Source organism: Stegodyphus dumicola, chromosome 11 (genome assembly GCF_044657685.1).
Source record: "Stegodyphus dumicola isolate Sdum_Otavi_A_Nest chromosome 11, ASM4465768v1".
Lineage (NCBI taxonomy): Eukaryota > Metazoa > Arthropoda > Arachnida > Araneae > Eresidae > Stegodyphus > Stegodyphus dumicola.
In genome coordinates, this window is record NC_140778.1 from 54,215,165 (window position 1) to 54,227,750 (window position 12,586).

The 12,586-nt window shown below is 31.7% G+C and overlaps 1 protein-coding gene across 1 annotated transcript; it reads right to left on the reverse strand.

The window, feature by feature from the left end:
- Positions 1 to 2,883: 2,883 nt before the first annotated feature.
- LOC118185766 (uncharacterized) lies at positions 2,884 to 10,224 on the reverse strand. The gene has a single exon (XM_085826698.1). The coding sequence runs from the start codon at positions 9,722 to 9,724 to the stop codon at positions 8,927 to 8,929; it is 798 nt and encodes a 265-aa protein (XP_085682824.1). The 5' UTR covers positions 9,725 to 10,224; the 3' UTR covers positions 2,884 to 8,926.
- Between the last annotated feature and the right edge of the window lie 2,362 nt (positions 10,225 to 12,586).

Genomic DNA, 12,586 nt, shown 5'->3' on the forward strand with positions numbered 1-12,586 from the left:
GACTGTATGATGAATTTTTTAAAATTTATTTTGATCTACATGTTTAATGTTTCTGTCTGCTATTTCTACCAAAAATGAATGTGGGTTTATCATTGCCAGACCTTGCCATTGAACATATAATATGTTGCTTGAATCAGGTACGAGGACTACGACCCTATCTCTCTTTTATTTAAAAAATGTAAATTATGATTTTGAGCCATATTACCGTGTTGGCAATTTACCACAGGTGGCTTTTACCATCAGACTGGTTAATGGCACTGCCTCTGCCAACCTAGTATGTTGGTCTACCAAGCATAAAATATATTATGTCTTCTTGAATTTGGTGGACCTATGGGTCTGATTAAGTCTACATTGACAACCTGAAAATTGTAAGCCTGATCTTGCTACTGGAGTAATACGTGCCCTATCTTTTACCTTCACTGGCTTAGTTAATTGACAGCTTTAACATAATTCACAAAATTTCTGTACATCTCTTTTCACATTTTCCCAATTAAAATGAATAATGAATTCTGTCTAATGTTTATTTCCCATGTGTCTCCAAAAACTGATGTATGCTTGTTGCCTACTGCTCTAGAATTTCATTTCTTCTACATTCAGGGCAACTATTGCTCTACACTTTGTCTTGAAATTTTGTCTCAATAACTTTCCCTCGCCAAATAGTTTCCTTCATTTACCATCGTTTTATCCCACATTTTAGATAGGTCAGTGCACTCTTTCTACTGCTGCCAAAACTCCGCTGCTTAAGATAAACTAGTTCTTTCTCTTTTTAAGTTCCCATCTGTATTTGCAATAGTTGTAGAATGGCTTTATATGCTTGTTTCAAGCAACCCCAGGAAGTCCTTTGCCTTCCTGGACTAACCACTCCCTCTTCCCTCTCCACTAAACTGCAGATCTTTACAATAGTTATCGTCTCGTAACATATCTAACACATGATGGGGTAGTAAAACATTCTTCAACTAAAGACATTGCCACTGTACAAACTATTTCCTGATGAACAACATTTGTACTGTTTCCGTTAATTAGTGCTAAATGTATTCTTACTAGCTCGCACTTTCCTTGGGGGTCCAAAAATTTATTTCAAGTAAATTGCAAACCCATTCCCAGATCAAAACCCTGGAATTATATTTTCCTTCAGAACAGTTGTCTCACTGCCCAAATCTATTCATGCATAAGTAATGCAATGTTGTACCCAGCTGTTTACATTAACCTACATTCTGTTTAGTTAGCGCGATTCCTTTTTTTTTTTATTGATTGTTTGGACACTTCATTTCCAAAGTATTCTGCTTTGACAACAATAATTCTATCTTTGCAGTTTCGCTAACTTTACCATCATCAACCATACATGTTCTATTACTTTCACAATTCTATCTTTTTCAGTTTTGATAACTTCACCATTATCAACCATACATGTTCTATTACTTTCACAAGTGTGTCCTCCATATTTTTATTTTAAGGGCATTCACTTTTAAAATGCTCATTTGGCCCACACTTGTTAACATGTGAAATTTTTCTGAGGAGAGTTAACAGTATAAGCTTGTATGCTGATGAAAAATTACAACCGAGTGAATAACGCATTTTAGAAAATTCAGTTTTTCTGATTCCAGTAATTTTTTTCACTTGTTGCCTAGTGCTGGAAAGTAGCTGAACTATTGTTTTTGTAATACACCATAAAAATTGAGGTTTCATCTTTTTTTCTCTCTTTATTAACTTGTATTACATGCACAAGAAATTATGGTAATTAAATAAGAGACTGTCATTTTCTGCAAATTTATCCCCCCCTCCAAAAGGAACTAGTTCTCAGTTTAAAGGGCAAACATATAGATAAGCATCTCCATTTTTGATGTTTTGCCATATTCTGATTCATGTATCATAGTTGAATTTTAGTGCCTGAAAGTTCTTAGCATGTATGTATGATGCAATCTCTCGAAATTCTAGATACAATTTTCTTTTAATTGAGGGAGAAAAAATACATTTCTTCCTGCATCACAAAGTATAACAGGAGGTTTAGAAAAACATAAGCACAAAAAGAGCCAAAAACATAAGTAAAAAACAAAACAGTTACAAAAACGTAAGTAAAATTCTAGAGATTTCCAGTGATTGTAAATTCTATTTTTCCCCATCAGCAATGATATGAAGCTGCCCTTATAATAGTATAATGTGTTAATAATTCTACCTTATATAAGAAAAACATAATTTTTGATTTGATTTGATATTAAGATGCGATATATCTATTTATATATCTAATGAAATTTGATATTGAATGAAAACATTTAAATAAATGAAAAAATTTCTTCATTTAATTAACTGTGGCAAAATTTAAAGTGATTTACTTAAATCTTTTTTAAATGGCTTGATTCAGCTGTCCTCCTAAAAAAAAGACTGCTATTATTATTCAACAATACAGAAATCTACATCCTTAATTTCCACCAAAATTCCTCAGCCTATCACAAAACACTGTGTAATTTTCCGATCTACAGTAAACATTGATAAATTTTATTAACAAGGTTATCATATCATACAATTGTCTTAAAAGATTTATTGTAATATCTAATAATTTCAGTTTTAAAAATGAATGCATTAAAATTGTTATGCCAGTTTGGTTAATTTCTTGATTTTTAACTGTTAACATATGATTTTACTTAACTTTTTGGTCGCTATACGAATGGGATAATAATACTTATAATTGCACTTTTTATGAGAAGTAATTTATAAATTCTAAAAAAAATCAGCAATATATATGTTTTTAATTTTATAGAAGTATTAACATGACATGGGCTTGCACTTTTCTAGGAAAATGTATATAGCTTGCAAAGACTGTATTAACTGTTGCTCACTATAAAAAATTATGTTTTTTTTTAAATTTAAATTTCAAATAAAACTTCACAAGTTACAAGAAATTTTTATTCTCATACATACTTCATACCTTATTTAAAATATTTTGAAAATAGGAACATATATCTATACTTTAAACAGTTTGCAAGAAGTAACAGCATAGTGATTAGTGTAACTCCTGTGGAAATCACTGAAGCATCACAACTGAAACAAAAATCAATGCATTGCTGAAATATGAAGCACAAATTCGAGACATGCCCTTCCAAAGCAAATTTCACATGAATTACATTCTTAAGGTCTAAATAAGTGTAAACTGACTTTACATGGTTATTTTTAGACTGAGCAATGGAAAAAAAAAAAAAAAAAAAAAGATTATTATAAAGTACACTCAAATATTTCTGACTCTCATAAAAATTTAATAACCAACTGATGATAACAGACTTACAAAAATTTGATGAATTACAAAAATATTCGATCAATTGTCGAGTTTTTATACTTATAAGTATTATTTATGAATTACAAAAGGATTTGGTCAATTGTTACAATATACAGGGTACTTATAACTAAATTTCCACTTTGAAATGGTCATAAAAGGAAAACTATTGGACCAAATGTTATCAAAGCTGGTCATCTTATAATGAAGTCACATATCACTTAAGCAATTAGATAACCCAAATTATTATACAAATGAATAAATAAGAGTGTTGCTAATAAGTGTTTCTTTAATGTTTAATATCATTCATATAAAAATATTCATTTAAACTAAAATTAATGACAGAGAAAAAGAAAGGATGTCAAACAGCAGTGATTCGGTAGGTTACTTTTCATTCATAAGTTACCAATGAATATTTTTGAAAAAATGGGACTATATTAACTGTGTCATCCAACATCATTTGTTGCATGTTAGTTTTTACTATTTTTTTGCTTCTTTATCCGAAGTACAAGAAGTAACTGCGAAAAATTTCGAGTATAATATTTCAATTAAAATATCCATCTTGACCACTTCTGAAACCGTTTGGTCGATTTTTTTTGCATGACTTCTATATATATATACAGTCAGGAAAAAATGGATTCTTTTTTCTAAAATGGATTTAGAAGGGATTTTTGCACGAGGTCTGTACGAAAAATGTGGGTACTCTTCTGTTATCGGGACCAGATTCAGAAATGTATGTATGCATGCATGTATGTGCATATATATTTTTACTTGTATATGTATGTGTATATATATACATACATCCATATATACATACATTTCTGAATGTGGTCTGATAATAGAAGAGTACTCACATTTTTTCAGGTGACAGATTTCAACTCTAAATACTTGTAATTAGATACAGGGCAGTCACTACAGTCAAAAGTCGTTAATTCGGACACCCATAATCCGGAATGATCTATAATCTGGACATCAAAGCTACAAACTTTCTGTGCATGCGTCGCGTATAAAAATATGCGTGCGCGCATGCGTGTTTAATGTATAACGGAGGGTATAAGCTAAGCTAAAATTATCTAATTCAGTTAATGTTGCAGATTGCGTTGTTCCTTAATCTTCGAATTGAATCTGGCTTATTATTTTTTGCAGACTGTTAGAGCAATTTCATAAAAGTAAGCTTGAACTTTCAATTATGTCAAATAAAACTTCCGATATACATTTACTAATATGTAAAGGATCTACAAAGCGAAAGTATGTTTCGAAGTCCATTAAACAAAAAGTGGAATTCCTGCAAAAAATGGATAAAGGCATAATTCTTTGTTTACCTAACCATTTCGAAATCTGTTTATCAATTTCACGCTGCTCTGAAGCGGGGGTGGGGAACGCCGCGGCACGCAGTGTATTGGAAGTTGATCTGTCAGCACTATCCTTATCTTCAGGGCAGATGTTTTTATTTTATTTGGCTTATAATTCCTTACTAAATGTAGTATTTCATCTCGATGTACTCCGTCTTTGATATGATTTAAATCAAATCCCTCGTCATTATAATTCGCTTCCGATAGTGAAGAAAGTGACACAAAGGTTATTGAAAACGGAAAAATTTTGATTGACAAATTAGTCGGTATTCTTGACACAGCTATTATAGGACTTCAACAGCGGAACTTTGTAACTGAAGAAGAAATTACGTCTGTTTATAGAATTAAAGAGAAAGTATTATCACATAAAATGAAGCAACTTAAACAACTTAGATTGAAAGAAATGTTTAATAAAGTAAACAAATAAATAAATAGCTTTCTTTTTGTAAATTTTGATATCCTTTAGATCATAATTGTTCTTTATTTCATAAATTATGGTTTCATGTTTTTAATTTTATAATTTCTGAATGCCATCTTACCAGATTTAAACTGATGATCTATAATTCGGAAAAATCGATAATCCGGAATCGCTGAAGTCCCGACGAGTCCGGATTAACGACTTTTGACTGTAGTACACAAAATCATTTGCATCAAGCCAAAATAAAGAAAAGCATAATACTCCAGTTTCGATTGAAGACTACAAGTTGCATAATGCGACTGTAACAGAGGAGTCACAAGTCTCAAATTTATCATCTAAAAATATAAACTGAATATCTGATTTCAATCATTGTCAAGAATGAAAAAAATTACATAAAAGGTATAACAGAAGAGTACCAAAGGTTCTTGTTAATCTAACAGAAATCACATGGATTCTGTTATTCACACGGAAATTCTGTTAATCACATGACCTTCAAATTAGGAAGACAAGAGTGTAAACCAGTCTGAAATAGATAACATGAGATAGTATATTTTATATCTTTGGGCTGTTACAAAATGCCATAAAAAGTGCTATTCCGAATGAATGATTAAAATTTGGTGGGCAGATGGAATGAAAATAAGCAAAATCAATCCATTTTCAATAAGGGAGTCAGTCTAAATCTTTTTAATCAGCTTAAGCATATGGTACTTTAAAAAATTTTTCATACCAGATTATATACTCACATAGCTTTGCAACGCAGTAAAATTTTTTATTAACCTAACATTTCTCTACAACATGTAGTTTCTGTTCTGCATACACAAACATACATTTCTGCAAATTATTCTTTCATCCAAATGACCTCTTACATACATAATAACATTGCTCTCTGTAAATAAGCACATATGGCTGATCTTTAGAATACGGTAACTGGTAGTTTGGCGACATTTGGGAGGCGATAAAGGTTACTACCTAGGACTTTGGTAATAATGAGAAGCACGCAGTTCCGATTACGCATTATTTTGTGTGAGGGAAATGAAAGATCATGAGATATGTCATGTGACATTAATGGACAAATTACAGTTGTTTAATCGGAAAAGGAGGGGAAATCTGGAAATTTCGCATTTAGCTATATTCTGTGTTGTGTGAAACGTGACATTAATGAACGAATTACAGTTCTTTAATCGGAAAAGGGGGTTAATTTGGAAAAGCTTCATTGTGTGTTGTGTGAAATAGTGTTGATTAATTTTCGGATTGCATGGCACTTTGTAAAGTGAATTCTAAATTTTTAATGCGTTTATCTGATAATAATAATAAGTTGAGATTGTGTGAAAGGAAGGATATTACAAGTTTAAATGGCGGTGCAAGAAATATGGTGAAAATGGACATTTTGTGAAAAGGAGTGTAAGGAAGGGTACTTAGTTTGCTGAAAGTAGTTTGAGTATAGGTGAAATTTTATTAATTTTTTATTACTTGGTGAATAGACTTCTAGTTGACTACTGGATTTAGGATTTAGAAATTAGCAGTAGTACTGCAGCGACGTAATGAAGATTCTGAAGAAGATTAGGTAAGTTAGTATTTTTAATCATTTGAGGATATTATTTTTATGCATTGTTTTAAATGTAAGGAGTAAATAAATTAAAATGGTATTATTTGAAAATTGTTATTAGCAATGATTTAGTTTAAAGTAATTAGGATTGTAATCTAATTTTTATTAATTTAATATATGTGTTTATTTATATTTTAAGTAGTGTTTTTTAATTTATTTATATTTTAATTTAATGATCGTGATTTTGTGAGTTATATGTTTGTAGTATTTTGGAATATATTTGAGTAGTATACATTGAGTATTTTCATGCATTTTCGTGAAATTTTTCTAATTTATGAGAAAAAAGCAGTGTACATGGATATAATGATGAGTGTGCGCAATGCCATTTTTGTGCAATTCTGGGATGTTTTTTTACGTAAAAATAAGTCAACGTGTACATGGTTTAGTGATATTTTAATTAAATGATAGTTATTTTGTGAATTTTATGTTTGTAGGAATTTGGTATACGTTTTAGCTGAAGTACACGTGCATGGAAATAATTTAAATATTTGACACTAAGTATTTGTACTGTTTGCGGTATGAATTCGTTGGTGATGTTTAAAATATAATAGATAATTTAGAGGTAAAAGTTTTTAGATATTTTATTTATTTTAAACGTGGAAATGTTTATATTTGGAAAGGGTATATACTTTTTCGCGTAAGGTAATTTCATATATGTTCTTTTTACCGGATTTAAAGATTCAGAAAATTGTTATGCATTTTCGTGAAATTTTTCTAATTTATGAGAAAAAAGCAGTGTACATGGATATAGTGAAAAGTGTGCGCAATGCCATTTTTGTGTAATTCTGGGATGTTTTTTTAAGTAAAAATAAGTCGACGTGTACATGGTTTATGTATATGTGTTATTTTGAAAAACGCGTAAGGAGTATGGTATTGTGCACTTTTACCCAATTTTGCAGTGAATATTTGTCATGATTAAGCAGTTTTGTTAGATAAAATTTTTAGCATAAGTGTAATTCGGCTAGTAGATTGTTGGAAGAAGTGTTCAGTAGATAAAAAGAAAAGAAACATGTCTTTACTTCGTGAAGACAAAATGGCGGCGGGAAAAAAAAAATAGAGGGTTGCTGTAGGAGAGTTGGTCGCCAAATTTTCGCCAAGTTACCATAATGTAAAGATCAACTGCACATACTTATTTAAATGACTTACTTTTCTACGTAGACGTAGTAGACATCTCTCCTGTATGCATATCTTTATGTAAATGTCCAAGTGCCACAGCTTTTTGGGTCTACTCTTAAAGATCTGCATTTAAACATCTTCTGTTAGCCAAATTTTGTTTAATCCTAGTAACCGGTGCACACGGGATTTGGCGACTGTTATGATGAGCAGTAAAAGCGGGACATAATTTGATGAAGTAGTAAACAGGTCATTCAAAGAATATATATAGTTACACATAATATATACTATGTATATAGTGATAGTATATAGTGTATAGTATATACATAGATGTTCTTTGGGTCATTTTTGGTGTTGGAGATAATTTTCAAAATCGCACCAAGGCTGCACCGTATACTGGGTTTTACCCCAAATTTTTTTAATTACTTATTTTAATCTATTTTCCTGAACTCCAACAAATGATTAAAATGATATTTACATCATTAAAAATGAAAGAAAACAAAGCATTTTAAATTTTAAATCCAATGTATACCAAGTGACAAAAGAATCGGAAGATATGTGCCAGTTGCACTATGTTGAGGAAAAGTTACTGCAAAAAATTTTTGGTGAGAAAACCCAGTTTTCACAAACTTGTTAGCCTTAAAGTGCAAAATGTAAACAAAAGACTTAAATAATTAAAACAATGTTAAAACAAGTGTATTTACCATTCCAGAAAGGAAAAACAGCATAAAATGTTAATTAAAATTACAAAAAAGTTATTTCTTACAAAAAGCAGAGCAAAAATAAGAAAAATAACCACACAAAAATATACAATGTGGTTCAATACGTTGCCATACAAAATAAACTCTTATCACTATCCCATAGTTACCACGCGAGAGAAAAATTTGCGAGATTTGGCAGGCAGTGTACCTGGCAAATCTATTAACAAAATCTCATGACTGAATAAATGCAATCATGCCACTCAAGGGATTAATACACCTTTTTCTCAAAATGATTTATTATACATCTCCAACACATGAGGTTTTTCTACTGTGTGGGCAACCACATGCTAATTTAAATCGCTCTTTCATCTAAATAAACTGTTAGATTACACGTACACACAAGATTCCTCTCATAAGTGAATAAACATACAATTATTTTAACCTTTTAGTTTAAATGACTTATTACATATCTCATACAGATGAATTTTCTTTTGTGTGAGTAAGCATATGCCTGTTTAATTTAGACGTTTGTCTAAATGACTTCCTACAGATCTCACACATATGAGGCTTTTCTCCTGTGTGGATAAGCATATGTACTTTTAAAGTACTGTTATGACTAAATGACTTGTTACATATTTGACATATATAAGGTTTTTCTCCTGTGTGAATAACCACATGCACGTTCAAATCATACTTCCTTGTAAAAGACTTGTTGCATACTTCACACATATGATATTTATCTCCTGTATGAATAAGCATATGCTTATTTAAAGCACCACTTTGTCTAAATGACTTATTACATATCTCACACACATGTGGTTTCTTTCCTGTGTGGATAAGCATATGCTCCTTTAAATTACTTTTATGTTTAAATGATTGGTTACATATATTACATACATGTGGTTTATCTCCTGTGTGAGTAAGTGTATGCATTTTTAAATTATGTTTTAGTCCAAATGACTTACGGCATACCATACACTCATGAGGTTTCTCTCCGGTATGAATAAGTATATGCTTGTTCAAATCATCCTTTTGGGCAAATGACTTGTTACATACTTGACATAGAAATCGTTTCTCTCCAGTATGAATAAGAATATGCATCTTTAATTTTCTCTTTTGTCTAAATGATTTGTTACATTCCTCACAAACATAAGGTTTTTCTCCTGTGTGGATAAACATATGATCCTCTAAATGACCTCTCCGGCTAAATGACCGGTTACATACATCACACAGGTGAGGTTTCTGAGTTGAATGAACAAGCTTAAGCATGTTTAAATCATATTTTATTGTAAACAGTTGTTATATAGTACTTCACAGACGAGGTTCTTCTCTTTTACGGTATGCACGTGCTCTTTTAAAATATTTCTTTTCGGAAATGTTCTGTCATTCGGGCTAGACACGACGTTTCTTCTTTGTATGAAAATATAAACAGCTAGCTTTGATCGAAGAAGGCGCTCACATTGGGAACACCCAACGAGATATATACGAGGTTTGCAGATATATGCGACGACAAACGCTGAGAGTTTACGGAAGTTAGCGGGTCTCACGTGACCGATGGCAATACTAAGAGGTTACCGTAATTTGCGCCAAAATTGAAAAATGAAGCCAAATGTAATTTTTGGAAGTAAGCAAACAGGTTCTCGCCATTTTGCTTGCTCGTGCTGCTGTTGTAGCAAGGTACGTAGTATTAGCGCTGATATTTTGAGTTTTAATTATCTTATTTTAGTTATGTGTTTGTCTAAGCAATCTGAAAAGATGAAAATACTCATAATCGGGAATTCTATAATTAAATATTTACAAGAATATTTGTCTGCGAATTTACCTGATTACGAAGTTGATTTTCGTTGCTTTCCAGGAGCTAGGATTGAAAGGTTGACACGTGAGATTGCCTTTATGAACAACCATTTTCATTTAGTTTTCGTCCATGTTGGTACCAATAATTCAAATGACGATTTAGATGAAATTCATCGTAAATATGGTTGTCTATATAAGGGAATTGAACGATTAAACCCGAAGGTCATTCTGTTTTCAGGTGTTCTCCCACGATGCCGGGATTTATATCGAGATTGTAACACGTATCACCTACAAGAACTTAATAGGAAGATACTAAAAATAAATTCAAGACTTCTCGCAACATACGAAGGTAAAGATGGGTTTTTCTTTTGCAGCTCTTTTGATTATTCTTGGAGTACTTGTTTATCCAGAGACGGTTTACACCTTAATCGGAGAGGTAATCAGCAGCTGGGGAAAATTTTTGCTAAAAGATATCAGGAGAAGTTTGACTGTTGCAGAGGTAAGTGCACCATTTTGTTCTACATCCCTTAGCAGTTTCCCAGCATTAACCAGTATTCCTTCTGTTCTGAGTACTCATTTGGGTAGTAGTCTTGGTGCTTCTGTTTCCAAACCACTCTTTTCAGATGTTGTGAAACGTTCTTTAGTTTCCAGTGTTCGGGTTTGTAATTCTAGAAAATTTTTGTGTCATGTTTCTTCTTCTAAACCGCTTTATTCAGATGTTTTAAAGCATGATTGTTTTACTAGCTCTGTTTTGAATACTAATCCCAGTATTCCGAGTTTATCAGATTTTCCACTTCTTGAATATTCACTTGGCACTAGTGTAAATTTTTTGGATCCACCTCTTAAGCCACTTTACTCAGATGTTTTAAAACATGGATTTTCTAGTACAATTTTGGATAGCAGTTCCAGTGTTTTGATATATTGGATTTTCCAGCTCTCGAATGTACTGTCCACACTACATCAGGTGTTTTAAATTCTACTGGATCTCAACTTCCTGATACTGCAGCTATTTCTGAACTTCCTGGAAATTCAGTGTCTAATTCTCAACCTGCAGGCTCTTCGGATTCCAATTCATCATCATCTCATCTTGGTATCAGTTTCAATTCTTGTACTTCCATGTCGAATTTTCCAGTTTTTAAGGGTTCATTTGTTTGCTCTGATTCAGATTTGCAGAATGCTACTACATCTGTATCTAAATTTTCTTTTATGTCGTTAGTCACTTCTCAGCCTACTGGCTTTTGCGGCTCTGTTTCATCTACTGAGCTTGTCACCAATTCCAATACTTGTCCATCAGTTGTTGGTTCTTGTGCAAATTTTAATTCTTACCATCCATATTTTCATTTTAACAAGTTTTCTATTCTTAAAAATTATTCAGAATGTTCTAACATTAAGTTTGGGGGTGCAAATGATTCTAATCAGGGTGAAAGTAATGTACAGAAATCTGAAAATGGGTATGTTGAAGAAAACTGCAAAGTTATTACCTCTGTTAACCCAAATATAAAGACTATAATTTGTCCATGTTGTAAGAAAGATTTCTCTTGTAAAGAAACTTTATCAAGATACAAACGTAACTGTAAAATTTTAAATAAGGATAATTTATGTACTACCATAAAGAATGATGAAATAGAAAATAAATATCCAAGAACGTGCGAGGTATGCATGAAGTCATATGCTTCAAGACAGTCATTTTTTAATCATAAAAAAAAGTGTAAATCTGTGTCTTCTGAAATTGATTCAAAATCATATATTTGTGACAACTGTGAGATAGACTGTAAAATCCGCAGTAACCTTTTTCATCATAAGAAGTTTTGCTGTTCTAAAAATAATTTAAATATTCGTAAACCGTGTATTTTTCCGGATTGCAAGGCATCCTTCCGGTTTATTAGTGATCATAATAAACATTTGGCTGAATTTCACAATTGTGAGATGGATGTGAAGGAGCTTACATTTTCATCAATGGTGGAGTTTCAGCTGTGGTTAGAATGTCTAAGGAAACATTCAGTTCTTTTAAGAAGTGTTCTAGGAGTAAACATAAAGTTAATAAAGCATACCATTATTATTGTTGTCACTTCAATGTAACACAAAAAAACCAGTGCCAATTTCAAGTAGAAAAAATCTTAAAGGTTCTTTATCATTAGGCTTCAGATGTCCATCCAGAATTTTAGTTTCTGAGGAACAAGATCTTGTGACAGCTATTTTTTATTCAGGTCACAATCATGAGCTGTCGTTTGAAAATACCAAATTTCAACAGCTTAGTCAGAATTGTCGTGATCAAATCAAAACTTATGCTCAGTTAGGTGTTTCCACCGATCAAATTCAGGAATTTATCCGAGATGG